The 22,062-nt window shown below is 41.8% G+C and overlaps 1 protein-coding gene across 1 annotated transcript in view; it reads left to right on the forward strand.

The window, feature by feature from the left end:
* The window catches only part of COPA (coat protein complex I subunit alpha), a 55,169-nt gene that overhangs the window by 18,865 nt on the left and 14,242 nt on the right, over positions 1 to 22,062 (forward strand). Inside the window, exons 7-17 of the mRNA XM_002715236.6 lie at positions 4,056 to 4,165; positions 8,101 to 8,200; positions 9,035 to 9,170; positions 10,749 to 10,831; positions 12,742 to 12,892; positions 13,792 to 13,858; positions 14,798 to 14,873; positions 16,776 to 16,858; positions 17,843 to 17,982; positions 18,461 to 18,546; positions 18,654 to 18,792. Coding sequence (XP_002715282.1) covers positions 4,056 to 4,165; positions 8,101 to 8,200; positions 9,035 to 9,170; positions 10,749 to 10,831; positions 12,742 to 12,892; positions 13,792 to 13,858; positions 14,798 to 14,873; positions 16,776 to 16,858; positions 17,843 to 17,982; positions 18,461 to 18,546; positions 18,654 to 18,792 — 1,171 coding nt within the window. The remainder of the gene's footprint in view (positions 1 to 4,055; positions 4,166 to 8,100; positions 8,201 to 9,034; positions 9,171 to 10,748; positions 10,832 to 12,741; positions 12,893 to 13,791; positions 13,859 to 14,797; positions 14,874 to 16,775; positions 16,859 to 17,842; positions 17,983 to 18,460; positions 18,547 to 18,653; positions 18,793 to 22,062) is intronic.

Below are 22,062 nucleotides of genomic sequence, written 5' to 3' on the forward strand. Positions count from 1 at the left end.
TAGTCTTTGAGGGCTGTAAATTAAGCAATTTATAGATTGTGGATACTTGGGATAAGTCCTTTCAAAGTTTATATGTCGTGATTTTGACATAAGAATTTAAATGTTTAGTGTTATGTGGAGGAGCTCTAAAAAGTTGCTAACCATAGAGTTTAAATGCAGAGAAAGGACTGTAGCTGTATGACAGACGAAGTGCTGCGTGTTGGAATCAGAAATGAGACTGAGTGCCGTGGTCCTCTGTTTAGTCATGTTTCGTTAATGTTTGCTGAATTATCTCTTTCTATTTGTTGCCTTAGAAATTCTTGAGATATTGAGTTCTCTGAGAGAATAGTGGCTAGACTATTCTATAAGAGGAAGACCCTCTCATCCGGTCCTTATCTGGTTCTTTGTGGTGATAGAGGAATTATCTTTCTACATTGGGTAACTGAGGTGATACTCTGTCATGGTATGATGGGCTAGGGTAATATGGTACTGCTGTTCTTAAAAGCTAGCAGTGACTAGCAAGGGGAAAACTTAGGTCCCTAAACACACCACCTGGAATATTACAGTTGCAGTTGTTTAAGATTCTTGCAGTGCAGAAACAAGCCAAGGAGAGAGGGAGAGACAAGTGGGGAGTAGAACTTCTAGATCATGGTATCTTTGCAATTTTTAGAAGCTTAGAATTAAAGGAGACTGCTATAAACAAGACTGTATTGGAGGTGGGGCAGCTGTGCACTCTCCTTCTAGGGCTTTGCCATTGCGGTTTTTCGTCAGACTAACTAGGCTTTTTGAAGTACACCCAGATGTGACCAGCCATGCCGACAGGAGGAGTGCAGCACAGGCACTGCAAGCCTGTGCCCTCTCCTTACTGCCAGGGAGCTTAGCGTCCACTCTTGGAGCCTAGCTGTGGCTTCCTGTGGTCTTTCACCGTGCACACATTCAGAGCATCCTCTCTGTCTCAGAATATGGGAGCCCGCTAGGGTTGGATCCCAGCTCACGATGTTCAGTTTGATCAGAGGTAATTATTTAGTATAGCCTTTCCCAACCTGGATTCTCTGAGAAAATTAAGTGCTACAGAAATTACTTTGATGATTTTCTCATTTCTTCCACGAATGGTAGATTGCTAATGCCATTCTAGATCATGGAGCAGTTATTTATTACATCCTAAACTAATGCTTTCTGTTCTTTCCCGGAACACTGGATTGAGAAAGGCCTTACATGGCTCTACTCTAAGAGCGCTGTTTGGACCACCTGATGCTAGGACAGCCTATTGCCTGTGGTCTAGTCAAAGCAATTGCAGGCAGTCAGGTGGTGGATTCTCATTGGTGGCCATAAAATGCCCAAGGCAAGAAATACTAATCTTCACTTTTTGCAGGCAGAGGACATGTTTGCATCAAAATTAAGGTTCCTAGATTTGAGAAGAGAGAGAAAATATGGCTCCAATGGGGTTTAATACTTGCTCTTGAATGTGTGAAGTGCATGGATTAATATGTAATAACATTAAAATTGCGATAGTTGGCATATATGGCAGAAAGAGTTTTGTGCTGTTTTGCTGTACTAATGTTGATACTCTTTTTACCATTTCTAAGTGTTTTTCTCTACCTACAGCTCTCTTGACTTTCAGTAACCCCTTAACCAGAGTGGAAGGAGATGAGATGCTTTGGTATTTAACTGGGTGGAAGGAGGTTTGGGATTAGATTTTTGCACTAACTCATTTTTAGTTGGGTTCTTTTTGCTTGGGTTCAAATAAGTCAGAAAGTAGGAAGAGCAGTTAGCTTTCAAATCTATTAGGGACAGGGGCTAGTATTTCTAAGAGGGATAAATGTATTTAATGTAAGAGAAAAAATACTCCCTAATTTAGAGGACTGATAAAAATTCTAATTTTTTCCACTATCTCTCTTTGAAAGGGACGCTTTCAGAGCTAGGGAAACAGTAAGAAAATACAGAGATCTTTAAAGGAAAACCTGGCTCTTGATACCTCTTCCATGAGGATTGAGCCACATGGGGCTTAACCTGAATCTTTTGTATTAACCTGGTAAAACTCTTGCTTTGTACTGTATTTACAATCTAGATATAGGTAGATTACTTTTTTAGCTTGAGCTTCCAAGTAAACTGACAGTTAAATTATTTTAATATGCTTACACCTTTGCATGTCAAGCCCGTGTAATTCAGGCTCAGTATTTGAAATAACTACTAAAAAACTATTAATTTGCTGCCAAATCCTGTCCTCATCCCCTTCTCTTTACTGCTTCGCCTGGTCCCCACTGGGAGGAGTGCATCATACTGGTCTATTCTGAGAGTGTCCTCTTCTCCCTCTGGATTTGGGTAGCTGCTGTAGAAATTTTCCATCTGTCGTTCAGTCCTAGTGAGTGGCTTGTCAAAGGCTCAAGTATTTCTTCTCTAAGTATCTTTTCCCTGCCTGTCACTATTCATCAGTCTGTGTTTGCCCTTCCCCTTCTCCTAGATCATTACATGCAAGTGCAACAAAGGCTTTCATTCTGTCCTACAGCTTTTCTTTTAATGTGTTTGTTGAAGCTTATTGGATGTGAAGTTCCTCACAGCTGTCTGTCTTTGTATCTCCCTTTGAATCTGTTTCATACACTAGACTCATTAGAAAAAGTTGACAGATCCTATTAAAGGGACAAGCGAAATAAGTGAAAGGAGGCATCCCTGTGATAATGTATTTATGAAGCTCTGGAAGAGTGTATTTTTTTTTTGAAAGCGTTAGCTTTATATCTCTAGCTATTGGCTAAACGCTCATCTTAGGGGACAAGATTATTAAAACTTCCGTGGCCTTTTAAGCTCATGCTTCTTTAATGCTGATGTTTAGATGACACTGTAATAGAAGAGGTAATTGTAGTAGTTTTAAACCATAAGTATCAATATGTTCATTAAAGTTAAATTTTCATATTTTCCTTTGTTTACAGAATTTAGGCTTAAAACTACTTAGGTTTTATTCTCAATGTTAGGTTTTATTCCCTCTACTATAGATAATTATCTTTTGTTTTCTATTTTACAAGTGATAAATAATTTCATATTTACTTTACTCACAAAATACTTCAAAAGATACTATTTTAGACCCAGTTCTTTTTTCTCACCTGTAAACCAGAGTACTCACACCTGCTTGTCTATCTCAAAGGGTTATTATTAGAATGGAGCCATGGAATATGTAAGGGTGCTTTGAAAACCACAAAGTCCTTTCCAAATATAAGGTAGTAATATTGTTACCATAATTTCGGTTCTGACGTTAACACAGATAATTAGTTTTTAAAGATGAGTGTAGTTGAGCCATAAAACAAAATACTTTTTGTTTTTCCTATTGCTTTCAAGGTATCAGCTAATTCCTCCGAGGGAGACTAGCCTCCAAAGGTTTTAATGGCAAATATTTAGATTCAGATCTATAATCATGTTTTTTAAGCAAGAATTTAAAAGAACCTGCTAGTTTTAACGATTCTGTTCCTGTCCAAGGGTTAAGTAGAAAGTATGAATAAGCTTTTTGCATAGTTTATGATTTTATAGCATCTTTCACCAAATAGCTATTTTATTCTTAATAGGTCTCATTTTTATTTCCTGTTTGGAGCCTCCTCATGAGTGACCTCAGTTTAACAAATGCTGTGCTGGTACTTCCTAAAAGGCATTTATTTTAAAATTTTTTGAGATAATAGATAAAAAGTTGATGTAGATCGCAGGAAGTTGAAAGTATTGAATGTTTACCATTTGAGGCCACATTTCAAGAACAGTGAAAATGGAAAGTGGACGTACTCTGAAGTAGACAGTTCTTGAGGTGAGATTTGTTGAGGAAGAGGTTAGACATGTCAGAATTTGGGTTGACCTCTGGAAAGAAATCCAAGTTGTGGGTGAAGTATTGAGGTAGCAGAAGAGATAACAATGAATATACTTCAGTGTTTTGAACAATTTTAAGAAATAGGATCTTTGTGTCGTTTTTCTTTTTATTAGTCTAAATTTTTTTCCCTTTTCATTGGTTTTAGTCTATCACTGTACTGTACCTTTCTATTGTCCTTGATACTGTGTTCTTTTGATAACATTATGTTTATATCCTGTTCTTTACCCCATCAAAGGTCTAAGGAAAAAAAACTTGTCCCCTGGTGCAGTGGAGTCGGATGTGAGAGGAATAACTGGGGTTGATCTGTTTGGAACAACGGATGCAGTGGTGAAGCATGTACTAGAGGTACTTATGTCTACAGCCAGTGGCTTGATATGGGCTGTCTTTTCGGAAAAGTCATGTCGTGCCATCCATTTACACATCCTTTCAACATATATTTATGTGTTTATTAAGTGCCAGACCCTGAGGCCCTTGAAATAGTATTGTGAGTGACCCAACAGAGAAATAAAACTTACGTGCTGCCTGAGAATCTCTGTACTGGGGAGAAAGGAAGCAACTGGGCATGGGCTACATCACCAACCTAAAACAGAACCCATTCTCAAGCCTCCTGTAAGGGAGTGGCAGAAAGAAACTGAGTCAAAGTTACTGAGAACTAGCCGTGTGTAAATAAATTTTATACAGGGGAAGAAATAGAAGCATGAGAGAGACTAATTTTTCTTTAAAAAAAATAGATGTAAAAGTTGCTCATCATAGCCATCCACTGAAGGAAGTTTTATTGGCTTTTCTATGTAGATAAAAACATTGAAACTTAGAAAAATTGGGGCCAGCATTGTGTCACAGCAGGTTAAGCCAATGCCTTGCAATGCCAGCATCCCATAGAGGCACTGGTTCAAATACCGGCTGCTCCACTTCCTATGCAGCTTCCAGCTAATGTGCGTGGAAGGGCAGTGAAGGATGCCCCAAGTACTTGGACCCCTGCACCCATGTAGGAGACCCAGATGAAGCTCCTGGCTCCTAGCTTTGGCCGGCCTCAGCCTTGGCTGTTGCGGCCATTTGATGAGTGAGCCACTGGATGGAAGATCTCTCTCTGTCTCTATAACTGCCATTCAAATAAATAAATAAATACATTTTTTTAAAGAGGAAGAAAAAGAGAGATTAAGCAGTTAGCCAAAAATCCACATGTATCTGATGAGTGGAAGAACCAGAGTTTAACTTGGATCTAACTCCTAAGCCTAGCTTTTCACCACACACCGTGATACCTTAAAAAAAAAAAAAATTGCTAATTCAGAACTACTTTGTAATTTTTTTTCCTTTTAAAGATTTATTTATTTATTTGAATGGTAGAGTGACAGAGAGTGAGGGATAGACAGAGAAAGATACTTCTATCCATTGGTTCATAACCCAGATACCAACAACAGCTGGGGCTGGGCCAGTCCTAATCCAGGAACCTGGAATTCAATCCAGATCTCCCCATGTGGGTGGCAAAAATTCAAGTATTTGACTTACCTGTGATTGCATCACAATATAGAGTATATCAATTATATAGACAGGATATGGCATATCTTAAAGAAGTAGTTTTTTTGTTTGTTTGTTTTTTTAAGATTTATTTATTTGAAAGGCAGAGTTACAGAGAGGCAGGGGCAGAGAGAGAGAGAGAGAGAGAGGTCTTGCATTGCTGGTTCACTCCCCAGATGGCTATAATGGCCGGAGCTGTTCCAATCCGAAGCCAGGAGCCAGGAGCTTCCTCTGGGTCTCCCACGCAGGTGCAAGGGCCCAAGGACTTGGGTGATCTTCCATTGCTTTCCCAGGCTGTAGCAGAGAGCTGGATTGGAAGTAGAGCAGCTAGGATTTGAACGGCGCCTATATTTGATGCCAGCACTGCAGGTAGTGGCTTTACCCACCATGCCACAGTGCCAGCCCTAAGAAGTAGTTCTTAAACTCATTCATCTGAGCATCTCTCCTTTTTCCTTTTTTCTTTTTTTAAGATTTATTTATTTATTTGAAGAAGTTGCGTGCACGTGCACGCGCGCACACACAAACACACACACACACACAGATATTCCAGCTATTGGTTTACTTCCCAGATGGTTCAACTGCCAAGGCTGGGCCAGGGTGAAGCCAGGAGCCAGGAGTTTGTCCTAGGTCTCCCATGTGGGTGCAGGGGCCCAAAGACTTGGGCCATCTTCTACTGCTTTTCTCAAGCCATTAGGCAGGGATGCTGACAGTGCAGGCAGCAGCTTTACCTGTTATGCCACAGTGCCAGCCCCTGAGGATCGCTTTTTAAAAATTTTTACTTATTTTCATTTTATTTGAAAGGCAGAGAAACACACATACAGAGAGAAAAAGAGACAGAGATCTTCCGCCTGCTAGTTCACTCTCAAGATGCCCACAACAGCCAGAGCTGTGCCAGATTGAAGCCAGGAGCCAGAACACCATTCAGTATGTGGCAGAGAACCAATTATTTGAACCATCTATCATCGGCTTCCCAGGGTGCACATTAACAGGAAGTTGAATCAGAAAGCAGAGTAGCTGGCTCTTCAATCAGGCACTTTTGATATGGGATGTTGATGTCCCAACAGGCAACCTAGCCCCTGCACCAAATGACTGCCCCTGACGATCCCTTAATACTCTTAAATTTTATTGAGGGCCCTGAAGTGTTTTTAAATGGGTTATATCTGTTGATTTTACTGTTTTTGACATTAAAACTGAAAGCTAATTTTAAAACATGAAATATGTCAGCACATATTCCATTGGCTTTCTGAACAATGACATCATCATGCTTTTTTCTTAATATTTATTTATTCGAAAGTCAGTTACACAGAGAGAGAGGAGAGGCAGAGAGAGAGAGAGGTTTTCCATTCATCCATTGGTTCATTCCCTGATTGGCCGCAACGGCCGGAGCTGAGCTGATCTGAAGCCAGGAGCTTCTTCCGGGTCTCCTACGCGGGTGCAGGGGCCCAAGGACTTGGGTCATCTTCTGCTGCTTTCCCAGGCCATAGCAGAGAGCTGAATGGGAAGTGGAGCAGCCAGGTCTTGAACCAGCACCCATATGGGATGCCAGCACTTCAGGCCAGGGCGTTACCCACTGCACCACAGCACTGGCCCCGACATCATCATACTTAATGTAGCCTCTGGAAAATTGTGTTTATAATTTTTTTGAGAAACAAAATATAAGTAGACAAGTTAAAAACATGGCAATATCTATTTGAAATTTTTTATTTATTTGCAGAGAGACAGATCTTCTATCCACTGATTCACTCCCCAAATGCCTGTGACAGTCGGGGCTGAGCCAGTCTGAAGCCAGGAACCTGGATCTCCATCTAGGTCTCTCATATGAGTGTCAGAGACCCAAGTACTTGGGCTATCACTGCTAGAATTGGAGGCAGTGCTGATCCTTGAACCCACTTATTTGGGATGTGATGTCCTAAACAGCATCTTAAATCCCCTGCCAAATGCTTGCCCCAAGGCAATGTATCTTAAATGTAAATGAAGCTGATTTTAGGGGTAGGAATATTGGGAAATTCTCATGAAAATTTGAGGTAATATTGGATATAGTGACATGGTAATTCTGATGTTCTGATGTTCAAAATCTTTGATGCAGTGGTTAAGATGTCATTTAGGATGCCCACATCCCGTATCTGAGTACCTGGTTCAAGCCTCAGCTCAGCTTCCAATTCTAGCTTCCTGCTAATACCACCCTAGGAAGCAGCAGATGATGCTCAGGTACTTAGGTCCCTGCCACCCTCGTGGGAGACCCAAATTGAGTTCCTGGCTTCAACCCAGTCCTGGCTATTGTGGGCATTTAGAAAGTGAACTAGCAGATGGATGAGCTCTATATGTCTCTTTGTCTTATGAAACAATAAAAACAAATTTAAAAAATATTAGAGTCGGGGATGGCCATTTGGCTTAGTGGTCAGACATCAATTAGAATGCACGTATCTCATATGTAGCGTTCTTCTAATGTAGACCTAGAAGGCAGCAGTGATGATGGCTGAAGTAATTGGACTCCTCCCATTTAAATGGGAGACCTGGATTGAATTCTTGGCTCTTGACTTTGGACCTAGCCCAGTTGCAACATTTGGGATGTGAACCAGCAGATGGGAACTCTCTCTGCCTCTCAAATAAGTAAATAAATGAATAAATCTTAAAGTGGCATGTCTCCTGTGTCTTTTTAGACAAAGAGTAAATCAGAGACATCTTTTACAACCACCAGCATGGCTCACTGACTTGAATAGCAGTTTTAAAGCTGTTTTAGAAGAACCATTGCTTCTTTTCTACAGGGTCACGATCGTGGAGTAAACTGGGCTGCTTTCCACCCGACCATGCCCCTTATTGTTTCTGGGGCAGATGACCGCCAAGTGAAGATCTGGCGCATGAACGGTGAGTGAGTCAGTATCACCATATCTAAGAAACCGACTGATGACCAGAAAGGTGAAATTGCCAGGTCTCCGAGCTTTGACCTATTTTCCTATCTTAGGTTATTATCTTATGCTAATCCTGGGAGCATAGAAATTGCCGTGTTCCCTTTTTTTCTTTGGTAATATCCTGATTTGGGGGACTATGAACATAGTTAAGAGCAAGAATTCTTTTTTTTTTTTTTCCTAAGGTTTATTTCATTTATTTGAAAGGCAGAGTTACAGAGAGAGAGAAAGAGAAAGAGGGAGAGAGAGAGATCCTCCATCCACTGGTTCACACTTAAATAGCCAGGGCTGGGCCATGCCAAAGCCAGGAGCCAGGAGCCAGGAGCTTCATCTAGGACTCCCACATGGGAGCAGGGGCCCAAGGACTTGGGCAGTCTTCTACTGTTTTCCCAGGTATATTAGCAGGAAGCTGGATTAGAAGTGGAGCAGCCAGGACTCAACTAGGACCCATATGGGATTCTGGCAGTGTTGCTGGTGATAGCTTAATCTGTACACCACAATGCCAGCTCCAAGAATTCATTCATTTACAAATATTTATTGAGTGTCTATTATGAACTATATATTGTTCACAGCTCTGGAGATACAATGGTGACTAAAACAAATATAGCCCCTGTCTGGGGTGGGTGTTTGGAGTGGTGGTTAAGATGCTGTGTGGGGGACACTTGCATCCCAAATCAGAGTGCATTTTGTAGTAGTACCTATGCTAACACTTGTTTAGAAGGTTGTCTTACCTCCAATTCCCAAAGTTACAGTAGTAGAGAACTATGATGAGCTAATTCCTTTTGTCCTTTAGAATCAAAGGCATGGGAGGTTGATACCTGCCGGGGCCATTACAACAACGTATCTTGTGCCGTCTTCCATCCTCGCCAAGAGTTGATCCTCAGCAATTCTGAGGATAAGAGTATTCGAGTGTGGGATATGTCCAAGCGGTAAGGAAGTTCTTTGTGTTGGGTGACCCAACCCAGGGGAAGGCTTCTTGCTTCTTTCTCTCCCTTACTTGCTGTTTTTTTTTTTTTTTTTAATTAGAAATACTTCTTTTTCTCTCATCTTATGCATGTAGAAAAATTAAATCATGTATTATGAAAATGTGACAAGATCAGCCAATATCTGTTAATTTCAATCAAATAGAAATCACTAGGTATATTATTTTTCTCCTCTAAATTTAAACACTGGGGCCAGTGCAGTAGTACAGCGGGCTAAGCCTCTGCCTACAGTGCCAGCATCCTATATGGGCACCAGTTTGTGTCCTGGCTGCTCCTCTTCTGATCCAGCTCTCTGCCATGGCCTGGGAAAGCTGTAGAAGATGGCTGAAGAGCGTGGGCCCCCTCCCGCATGGGAGACCCAGAAGAAGCTCCTGGCTCCTGGCTTCAAATCGGCCCAGCTCTGCCCACCCATTGCAGCCATTTAGGGAGTGAACTAGCAAATGAAAGATCTTTCTGTCTCTCCCTCTCTTTATCTATAACTCTACCTCTCAAATAAATAAATAAATAAACCTTTAAAAAATTTAAACATTGGGGACAGTGCTGTGGCACAGTGGCTTAAGCTGCATCTGCAGTGCCATCATCCCATATGGATGCCAGTTTATGTCCCAGCTGCTCTACTTCTGATTCAGCTGCCTGATAATGTACCTGGGAAAGCAGTAGAAGATGGCCTAAGTGCTTGGCCCCTGTACCCATGTGGGAGACCCAGAAAAGGCTCCTGGCTTCAACCTAGCCCATCCCCGGCTGTTGTGGCCATTTGGGTAGTGAACCAGTGATTGGAAGACCTCTTTTTGTCTCTCTGTCTCTCCTTGCTCTGTAACTCTGACTTTCAAATAAATAAATAAATCTTTTAAAAAATATTTACACATCATCTTCTACCTCCACTTTCTACCAGTTTTGTGATAGAAAGGTGAAAAATACAAAATAAAAGCAGTGCAGTAGAAAGCTATGATAAATAGGAGGAAATATCAAAATAATTGAGTCAATCTGAAGCCTTTTTGTTCTTGATAACATTTATCATGACTTTACTCAGGATATGGAATTTACTGTCACTGATTTAGTATTTTTGGTTTGTTTTTGTTTTTAAAGATTTTTTTTATTTGTCTGAAAGAGTTATACAGAGAAAAAAGGAGAGGCAGAGTGAGCGAAGGGTCTTTAGATTGCTGATTCACTCCCCAGTAGACCACAAAAGCTGGAGCTGCGCTGATCCCAAGCCAGATGCCAGGAGCTTCCTCACGGTCTCCTACGTGGGTGCAGGAGCCCAAGGACTTGGGCCATCTTCTACTGCTTTCCCAGGCCATAGCAGAAAACTGGATCAGAAGTGGAGTAGCCAGGACTCGGACCCATGCCCGTATGGGATGCCGGCACTGCAGGTGGCAACTTTACCTGCTATGCTGCAACGCTGACCCCATGACTTAGTTTTTTGACCAGCTTGCTAACTTACCATTCAATATGCTTATATGTGATGGGCTGAAGAGTCCCAGACAATTGATAATGCTTTTCTTTGTGTACCTTTTGATTTCCTAGGACTGGAGTTCAGACCTTCCGCAGGGACCACGATCGTTTCTGGGTCCTAGCTGCTCACCCCAACCTTAACCTCTTTGCCGCAGGTAGGGGCCATTTCCTCACTTTTGTCCTCTTCACTTTTCAGAGTTTTTAAGACATGAAAGTGATTCTTCATTAGCTTTGTCTCCAGTAACTGCTTAATTATATGACAAGGAGAAGAATATTTCTCAGAACCATTTATTGAAGCTTTTTTACTGTGCCTTCTTGGAGGAGTACTCTATTAGTGCTCTCTCTACCAAGGTCCGTTTAACTGGAAAGCCCTTTCTCTTTCATTGGCTCCAGGAGCTCATAAGGCTAATACCAACACTTGGAGTTCGCAGTCTGAGAAGCTAGAAAACAGGTTTTATTTATTCATTTAGCAAATACATATTGGTGCCTGACTGCATTCTTGGTGCTGACATTTTATAGCAGTGCATAAAACAAATTCCCTACCTTTATAGATTTTTTATTTATAATGAAAGAAGGTAAACCATAAAATTAATGATTACATAAAATGGTGTATGGTGAAAAATGCTTTGAAGAAAAATCAAGCAAAAATAAAGGGGATAGAGAGAGATGATGGTGGGGACTACTACTTTATATTGGAGGAGAGCCAGGCAGTGGAACATCAGATGCAAAGACTGATTCAAGAAGTGCTTTGCATGTTCGAGGAGCATCAAGGACTCCTGGAGCACAGTGAGTAAGGCACTAAGTCATAGAAGGTGAGACCAGGCCAGACTGGGCTTTGTAGGCCATGTTTGGAACTTGAGAGTTTATTCTGAATGAGTAGAAAGCCACTTGGAAGTTTTGGGAAGGAAAATGACATGATCTGGTGTGTTTATGTGTGAAAACAGTAAGAGGACAAGAGTGGAAGGATTCTCTAAGGGAATGAGCAAAACATTTTCTTTTTTTTTTTTTTTTTAAGATTTATTTTATTAATTGGAAAGGCAGAGTTACAGAGAGAGAGGGATGGAGAGACACAAAGAGATCTTTTATCCACTGATTTACTCTCTAAATGACTGCAGCAGCCAGGGCTGGGCTAGGCTGAATACAGGAGCCAGGAGCTTTTTCAGTCTCCCATATGGATGCAGGAGCCTGAGCACTTGGACCAGCTTCCACTGCTTTCCCAGTGCGTTAGCAGGGAGCTGGATTGGAAGTGGAGCAGCCATGACTGGAACTGGCACCCATATGGAATGCAGGCACTGTAGGTGAGAGCTTAACTGGCTATGCCACAGTGCTGGCCCCCAGAACTTTCTTAAAATAGAACTCTTTGGGTGGGCTTTGGCCCAGTAGTTAAGATACCACTTGGGCAGCTGCATCCCTTATTGAAGTGCATAGGTTTGAGTCCCAGCTCTGCTTGGGATGCCAGTTTCCTGCTAATGCACATTCTTAGACACAAGTAGTTGGCCCCTGCCATCCACCTGGGAGACCCAAGTTGAGTTTTAGGGTCCTGGCTTCGCCTTGGCCCAGCCCCAGCTGTTGCAGGCGTTTGAGAGTGACCCAGTTTCCATTTGGGATGGAAGATTTGCTCTTTCTGTCTCTCTGCCTTTCAAATGAAATAAAAATGAAAATAGAATCATAAAGACTTTTTCAACTAGCATTTTTTTCAGCAAATTTTTTTTGTTCTAGGGACTGGAGAAAGATGGGACCTATTGTAATTTCTGCCTTCAGGGAACTCATGGTTTAGTGAGGGTGCTGGGCCTAAATAATTTCAGTGCAGGGTAATAAATACGATCATGGACAGAGTATTAGGGGAACCCAGAGAAAGGCATGTCTGAATGTGTCAGTAACGTAGAATGAGGGAAGGAGTCACAGAGATTTGCTTGAATAAAGATTGCAAGTATTGGGAGGATTAAGGTACATTTAGGAGTCTTGCCTTTGTGTGTGTGTGTGTATGTATATATTCCTCTTTCTTAAGTAGTTTCTTTTTCTTTTTTACCTATTGCTAATTCTTTCCTCTTTCTCCATCCCCCAGGCCATGATGGTGGCATGATTGTGTTTAAGTTGGAACGAGAACGGCCAGCTTATGCTGTCCATGGCAATATGCTGCATTATGTTAAGGACCGATTCTTACGACAGTTAGATTTCAACAGTTCCAAAGATGTAGCTGTGATGCAGTTGCGGAGGTAAAGTCTGACTTGTTTCTTCCCTCTAAATGCTCTTTATTTGTCACCATGATCCAGTGCCCACAAACAGAACTTGTTTCTTTTAAACAACATTTGGCTCTCATCTCCTGTCACAGATGGAATCCCCGTTGTATGAGCCTGCTCATACAGGTTAAGCCCTAGGAGTACGGTAGGCAAGGATGCGGCAGTGAATAGAACATTGTTTCCCTGTTGAGAATGCTAGTGACCCTGTGGTGAGGAAATGATGCTGCGACAGTTGCCAGGTCTCCTGCAACTTTTCCTTTCCTTTCCAACAAACTGCATACAACTCCATACCAGAATATATGTCTCCGGAAACTCTTAACTCTGAAGATTTGATAACCTCTGGGTTGCCTGGCAAAAAGAACTGTTCTTTGGAAAGCCAGCTGCATCAGCATGCTGAAACATTCATGGTGGCAAATTTGGGCATAATGGTTTTGATAACCACCCTCTAGCATCACTATAATAAAAAGATGGGTTTATGTGAACACTACAAGGGACTGGGAAAACCAGCCAGAGACAGAGCACATTATGCTACTCTGTGGTGTCCACTGCAGTTATGTGTAGGAATTTCTTTCCAAGTAGAACAAATTCCACTCAGTTGCAAAGCATGCTAACTGTACCTTGTGTTGAATGACTTGACTTGTACTAGGATTTGGTTTTTGGAATTGTTTGTTCAAAACTGAAATGGAAGTTCTTAAGCCTTAAAGGAAAGAAGAGAATGAACACAGTATTTATTTATTTTTATTTTTGATTTAAACAGTGATAAGTTTATATGTAAATATCTCAGATGAGAAGTATATAGTTAATTCCTTTCTCCTTTCTATTTTAATGCCTCCTTGTTTTCTGTTTTTTTTTTTTTTTTCTATATGTATCTCTAGTGGTTCAAAGTTCCCAGTATTCAATATGTCATACAATCCAGCAGAAAATGCCGTCCTACTGTGCACAGTAAGTAATGCAGTCCTAGTGTGTACCATAAGTAACCTAGAATGTCCTCCTAGGTTCTCCCTACATCTCTTTCTCATGCCTTTAGGGAACATCTAATTGCTTCTTAGAAGCCATGTACTGGTCATTTTGCAAAATCAAACAGTAAAATTCAATCTCAACTCAAGCAGGTTTCAGTTGTCATAAACATATTGAGGGTGTATGAACTTAGAAAGGGCAAACTTAATGGAACATCAAGGTGAATGCCCCAGGCCATTAAAATGTTTTGAGAGTGTCGATGAGTATACCCTGTGCCAAGGAGATGCTTATCTGGTTGCTGCCTTTCGGTGAAAATAGAAGAACTGTGATTTTGAGAGGGGGTTCTTTTCAGTGGAGTTGCCTTCAAAGTCATCAAGTAGCCCTCATTTCTTGCCACAAAATTTGCCCCAAAAAGAGGGCGGAAATGACATTCTAATTTAGTCCTAGTGGCCAAATTAAAGAGAATGAAAGCTTTTCTTTCCCCATGTAACTTCCAGTTTCTAATCTCAGTCCTTTAATATCTAGCAGCCCCATATTGTCCCGAAAATTTTGTTTAATGTCTTTTCTTTGGTATCTTTTTTTTTCTTTCAAGCAGAATGTTGATACATATACTCAGATAGGGGCACCTAGCACATTGGGGTCTTAGCTGTTAATTTGTGAGGTATAGAGCAGTCCTTGCTTTCATTCAAATAATATCTGCATCTTTGGAACATAAAGGAAATAAAATTACGTCAATGCTGATTTGTTTGGCAGAGGGCCCTGTAATTCTTAAATGTGGAAACATGCAAATGTCCTGTGGATGAAGGATGAGAAAAACACTGTTTCAGATGATTGTCTGTGTTATGAAACTGTTTTCACTGTCAGAATAAACTGGTATCTTGGTTGCTTCTCACTAACATTTTAATTTCCCCTTTTCCTCTACAGAGAGCCAGCAATTTAGAGAATAGTACCTATGACCTGTACACCATCCCCAAGGATGCTGATTCCCAAAATCCTGATGGTAGGCATTCTTTGTCCATTCCACTCTGCTTCCAGCTCTCTTCACCTACATCATCACTCCTATTAAAGTTATTCACATTCCGTCCCCAGGCCATGGCCACATCACTCATGACTGTTGGCAGGTGCTGCTGACAATTGCATCAGAGGCGACCATGATGTGAAATATTCATGTTCCTCCTCCATTTTATTACCCCAGCTAGATATATATATTTTATAATTTGGTTATTAGAAACTCTCCATTTTCCCTTTCAGCACAGCATGTTATTCTAGTTTATTGTCAGCTGATATGACTTTCACTCTGGTAGTTTCATTTATTTAAAAATGTGGTTCCAATCTTGCAATGTCTCATCCTGGGACTAGGGATTTATACTCTCCCATCCACATCCAGATCCGATTTGCTTCTTTTTGCATGTCAAAAGAGATGAGGCTGTTAACAGCCCCACACCCCACCTGGGATCTCAGGATCCAGCTGAGACCCCTGCCTACCTCTTCCATCACTACCATCCCTTGTTGATGTCCTTAGAATTAGAACTTGCTGACAATGGATTTGACTCTTTTCTGTTCCTTTAAGTGCACTTCCTCCCATGAGTTTATAGACATTACTAGGTCAAACGTGCATTCCACAGGTGCCCACTCACACTAGCATGCTTTCATGATATTTTAGACCCAATCAGTCAACTCACAAAAAATATTTTGTTAGCTCTGTCTCTTTTGGTGATGTCACCAGGTCATTATTGGTGCTTATAATTATATGATTCATTCTCTTAAATGTGATTATGATAAGAGAAAGAGAAAACCTGTAGTATTAAGTATCTATAAATCTTTCTCCCTTAGGAATTAGTCAATTAAGCCATTTCTAAATGAATCTTGTGGTCTGGTCTCTCCCAGTCCACCCCTTTGCTTTTTGCCTCAGATCTGTTTACAATTAATAGAGTTTAAAATGTCTTCATTTTGTTTTATTACCATTTTTATTTTTTCTTCTCCATCCTTTGAGGGAGATTATAATTAGTAAAAGTACAGCCTAATGACAGGCAATGGAGAGGAAGACGAGAACCAGCAAAAGCTTGAAGTGTGGTTGCCGGCCCGTGGAGAATGGGAGTGTTGGTTGTGATAATAATTAGCTTTGTAAATTGCCTGCTCTCTGGGTGCCAGAGAAGTATATGGCAGAGCCGACCAGCATGTTCTGTCCAGTTTTCTGCTGATCTGATAGATAACAGTATCTCATAATTTCCTTCTGTTTATCCTCCTACAAGTTTCCCAGAAAGTAGAGTGTACATTTCAAAATTCTAATCAGCCATAGAACTGAGGAACATTTTGTAATTCTTTGAGGTAATAAGAATGGTCAGTTGGCATTTACAGAGCAACAGCTTGGTGCTAAATACTGCCCGGCCCAGAGCTGGCCTGTCAAGATTTAGTGGGGAGTACTCTGTCCCACCCTGCCCTACTAGGAGATCTGTATTTGCATGTTAAAAGCAGCAGAGCAGCTGTGTCCTGGGGAGGGGCCTCTGTCTCTGCTCCAGCTTGTACAGAGAGGAGTTCTTACAATACTGACAGCATGCTTGCTGTGCCGCAGCTTGGCCAGGGAGGCCCTGCTCGTTAGCTTGATGGAGTGTGCTGTCTCCCAAGATGGGCGGCCCTTCTGCCAGTACATGGTGTTGGCTGAAACGCAGCCGCTTGGCCTAGAGAAAAGAAGCTTGGCAGGGATGGGGCTTGGAGTTTGGAGGGGAGACTGGTGGGGAAAAGTCACTTGACAATAGCCTCAGGTTATGGCTGAATTAGTTAGGAAGCAGCTGAACTGGCACAGCCAAGATGGCAACCAGCAAGATTGGAAGCTCCGTGGCACCTGACTCTGTCACCTGCCAGTGGCTCACCACACGCTCTCGCCCTTTGGTTTTGTTCTCAGCCCCTGAAGGGAAACGGTCCTCAGGCCTGACAGCCGTTTGGGTTGCCCGTAATCGGTTTGCTGTCCTAGATCGGATGCACTCGGTGAGTTGAGACTAGAAGCGGAAACCAATTTGGGGAGTTTGGTGGCAGGGTTCTGTGTATTGCAAAGTAAAGAGCATTGTTTTTCCTTATTCTCCCCTGGGCAGCTGTGAGCCTCACAAATTGACTCTCCCTCTATCCCTAGCCCTATACTGATCCTTATAGGGAAGAAAAGCTTTAAAATTCATTTGATTGGATTGATGATTACTGTGACTTTGGGCTTAAGAAACCAGCTAAAGTTGCCCTTGACTACAGGAGCCAGTAAAAGCATCAAGGTTGAAGTGGGTGGGCTAGATGAGTAGATCATCTCCTTCCTTGTCTTGTTGCCTCCATTAGTACCTGAAGTAGCTACAGCACAAGATAGGCAAAGTTCACTAAGAAAATATTTAACAAAAATGTAAGCCACAGAAGTGCTGTTTTCTGTCCAGTTGATTGAAGCACTCAGACTTTAGTTGAACTTCTCAGTGTGTTTCCAAAACAAACAAAAAAATGAGGCTGGAGTTTTAGTGCAATGCCGATATCCCAACATCCCATATAGGAGTGCTGGTTTGAGTCCCGGCTGCTCTGCTTCCAATCCAGTTTCCTGCTCATGCACCTGGAAAAGTGGTGGAAGATGGCCCAAGTACTTGGGCCCCTGATGCTCATATGAGAGATTGGGATGGAGTTCCTGGCCCCTGTTTTTGGCCTAGCCCAACCCTAGCTGTTGCTGCCATTTAGGGAATACACCAGTGGGTGGGAGATCTCTTTCTGTCTTTTCCCCCCTCTCTCTTTCACTCTGTCTTTTGAATAAATCTTTTAAAAAGCAAACAGACAAAAAAGAAGTATTAATGTCCTTGGAGAGAATATTGATTGGAGTAGTGGCTGACTTGGACAGAGAAGCGTACACCTAATTTATTGAGGATGAGGAATGGTTGCTGAGAAACATCGTCAGCTGTCACCTTACGTGCACACTTCTTCTCTTGACCCCACCTTTGATACTCGTTTCAGCTTCTGATCAAGAATCTGAAGAACGAGATCACCAAAAAGGTGCAAGTGCCCAACTGTGATGAGATCTTCTATGCTGGTACAGGCAACCTCCTACTTCGGGATGCAGACTCCATCACACTCTTTGATGTCCAGCAAAAACGGTAACTTGTCAGATACCATTGAGTAGTGAGGGAGAGTGTATATCGTTAGTATGAGCTTTTTTTCCCCCCAACTGGGTTTACCCATATGCTTGACCATTTCTTGGGCTCTGATTCCAAGATTCTTTATAGACACTTTTCCCCTTTCCTGATCCCTCTGTGTGCACATACACATTAATGTTATAGCAAGGAGCTTTTTTATTTAATTTTGCAGTACTTACCTGAATAAAGAATGAGCGGAAACACAGTGTTGAATTACACAGTTTCTGTACTAAAAGGAGCTTACGGGGCTGGAGGTTAAGGAAAAGGGAAGTATACGATGTGGGCCAAAGCAATAAAGAACCTAAGCTACCATGCAGATAATTTGTTATTTCACTGAGAAACTGGGATTTACATGAATTTGAGGATGAAGGGATGTAGGTCATAGTCTGAGATTAGGAAACCAGGTCCATTCATGTTTGCCCTTCGCTCTGTGCCTCAGGACTCTGGCATCTGTGAAGATTTCCAAGGTGAAATACGTTATTTGGTCAGCAGACATGTCCCATGTAGCACTACTGGCTAAACATGGTAAGTCTTCATTATATCCATCCTGATTTAGAGACCCGTTCCTCCCTCCCCCAATCTACTGCACTCACCCTATCCGACAGAGCACTCATGCCCTCTGCCTCTTACAGCCATTGTGATCTGTAACCGCAAACTGGATGCTCTGTGTAACATTCATGAGAACATTCGTGTCAAGAGTGGGGCCTGGGATGAGAGTGGGGTATTTATCTATACCACAAGCAACCACATCAAGTATGCTGTCACCACCGGGTAAGTTAATTATCTGCGATATGGAATGGGAAAGGCGGCTTCTTGAAATTATGAACCTGTGTCAGGTGCAACTGATGTCCTCCATGAGCTTTCTTCATGGAAAAGCCTTGTCTGCCATAGATGTGCCAGAGCATCAAGCATTAATTTCCCAACTCTTTTAAAATTGTGAAATACAACATAAATGTAGAGAATTACATAAGAGGTGTCTTTAAAAAGTTCATGGAAAAATGGAATTAAAAATAAATTTATTTTGGTGCAAAAATATTTTGAAATCCATACATATCGGGGAGATCTTCAAAAATTTCATGTAAAACATGTATTCTGAAAAAACTATGCGTGGATTTCAAAAAAATTTTCTGCACTGGGTGGGCATCGTGGTACAGTGCCGCTACTTGGGATGCCTACATCCTATTCAGAGTGCCAGATAAGTCCCCACTATTCCACTTCCAATCCGACTCCCTGTTAATGTGCTTGAGGGGCACAGATGATGGCTCAAGTACATGAGTCCCTGCCTCCCCTGTGGGAGACCAAGATGGAGTTCCTGGCTCCTGGCTTCAGCCTGGTCCAGCCTTGGCTTTTGTGGCCGTTTGGAAACCGAACCAGCAGATTGAGGATCGATTCTCTCTCTGTCTTTCTGTGTGTGTGTGTGTGTGTGTGTGTCTCTTCCTCTGTGTGTGTCTTCCTCTGTCTCTGTCACTCTGCCTTTTTTTTTTTTTTTTTTTTTTTTTCTTTTTGACAGGCAGTGTGGATAGTGAGAGAGACAGAGAGAAAGCTCTTCCTTTTGCCGTTGGTTCACCCTCCAATGGCCGCCATGGCCGGCACGCTGTGGCCAGTGCACCGCACTGATCCAATGGCAGGAGCCTGGTCTCCCATGGGGTGCAGGGCCCAAGCACTTGGGCCATCCTCCACTGCCTTCCCGGGCCACAGCAGAGAGCTGGCCTGGAAGAGGGGCAACCGGGAAAGAATCCGGCGCCCTGACCGGGACTAGAACCCGGTGTGCCGGCGCCGCTAGGTGGAAGATTAGCCTATTGAGCCGCGGCGCCGGCCACTCTGCCTTTCAAATAAATCTTTCTATTTTTTAAGATTTTATTTATTGGCCAGTGCCGTGGCTCACTAGGCTAATCCTCCACCTGCAGCGCCAGCACACTGGGTTCTAGTCCAGGTTGAGGCGCCGGATTCTTTCCCGGTTGCCCCTCTTCCAGGCCAGCTCTCTGCTGTGGCCTGGGAGTGCAGTGGAGGATGGCCCAAGTGCTTGGACCCTGCTCCCACATGAGAGACCAGGAGGAAGCACCTGGCTCCTGGCTTTGGATTAGCGCAGTGCGCCGGCTGCACACGCACTGGCTGTAGCGGCCACTTGGGGGGTGAACCAACAGAGAAAGGAAGACCTTTCTCTCTGTCTCTCTCTCACTGTCTAACTCTGCCTGTTTAAAAAAAAAAAAAAAAAAAAGATTTTATTTATTTATTTGAGAGGTAGAGTTACGGAGAGAGAGAGACGGAGAGAAAAGTCTTCCTTCCGTTAGTTCACTCCCCAAATGGCCGAAACTACCAGAGCTGCACTGATCCGAAGCCAAGAGCTAGGTGCTTCTTCCTGGTCTCCCATATGAGTGCAGGGGCCCAGGGGCCATATTCTACTGCTTTTCCAGGCCATAGCAGAGAGCCAGATTGGAAGAGGAGCAGCCAGGACTAGAACCGGAGCCCATATGGGATGCTGGCAACACAGGTGGAAGATTAACCTACTGCGCCATGACGCCCACCCCTCAAATAAATCTTTTTTTAAAAAAAAAATTTTGAGTCAAAATATTCCATTTTTCCATGAATTTTTGAAGTCCCCTCATAAATTATAAACAGAATAATGAATAAGTTACAGTGAACATCTGTGTAACTGCCCTCCAAGTCAAGAAATAGAACAGTTCTGACACCGTAGAAGCCCTTTGCCATGTGGTCTTTGTTGGTCACCCTTCTGTTCCCACCCTAAAGTAGCATTATCTTGATTTTTATGGTAATGTTTTCCTTACTTTTCTTGATAATTTTACCACCCAGTGTGTGTACTGTTATGATTTAGTTTTTTGAGTTTCATATAAATGAAATCGTACTAAATATATTTTAATTTTGTATTTGCTCAGGATTTTGTAAGATTCATCCATGTTGTAGCTCACATTTATTTTTATTGCTGTATAATATTACATTATGTGATTATACCAGAGTTTGTCGCTTAGTCTACTCTTGAGGACTATTGAGTGAATGCTGGTTTTGTAGTACTTTGAACAATGCTCTTTTGAACATTCTTTTGCATTTTTCTGGTACATATGTACATTTATTTCTCTGTAATGTGTACCCTGTGTAGAACCGTTATGCCACAGAGTATGCATCTTATCACTTACCGGGTGATAGGAAACTGTTCTCCATAGTGGCCGTACTAATTTACATGCCCACCGGCATCGTGTTAAAGTTTCTTTCCTTGTCTTCCTGACCAGCAGCACTTGGCTCTGTGAGACTTCTATTTGTGTCCATCTGGTTGCATGTGTAGTGGTGTCTCACTATAATTTTATTTATTTCTTTGCTGCTCTCTTTTCCCTAACAAAAGAAATGTACCTTTTATTTTAGCCATCTATAAGTATTTTTTTCTATGAAATTCTGTTCAGGTCTTTATTATGTTTTCTTTTTCTTGTTAATTTGGGTGAATTCTTTATATCTGTGGATATCAGTCCTTTGTCAGGGCTATGTGTTGTAAATATGTACTATCTTTTCTTCTATAACATGTCTTGGGATTCTCTTAATGACATTCTTTAATGAAAAGAAGCTCTTAATTTTAATATAACTGACCTTACAAATCTTATGTTTTACAGATATTGGATTTTGGGTCCTATTTTAAAAAGTTACTGACTCCCAAAATCATAAAGGCATTCTTCTATATTCTCTTAAAAAAACTTACAGTTTTGCCTTTTCCATCTAGGTCTATAATCTACCTGAAGTTAATTTTTGTGTGTGATATGTGTGGTGAGGGATCAAGTCTATATTTTCCCATAAGGACACTCAGAGATCTAGTACTAAACTTTTACTGAGAAGACACCATTTCCCCATTGTTGTGCAGTGCCATCTTTGTTTTACATAAAGCATACTTTTTTAAAAATCCAAGAATTTTTTTTGTAGTTTTTTCTATCTCTGCTTTAACTCCACACCATCCTAAATAGTTTAGTTTTATAATAAACCTTCATATTTGTTGAAGCAGATCCTCTAGTATTTTCTGTTTTATTTATTGTTCAAATGCTG

This window comes from Oryctolagus cuniculus, chromosome 7 (assembly GCF_051225735.1).
Source record: "Oryctolagus cuniculus isolate XC-2025 breed Fujian yellow rabbit chromosome 7, ASM5122573v1, whole genome shotgun sequence".
Lineage (NCBI taxonomy): Eukaryota > Metazoa > Chordata > Mammalia > Lagomorpha > Leporidae > Oryctolagus > Oryctolagus cuniculus.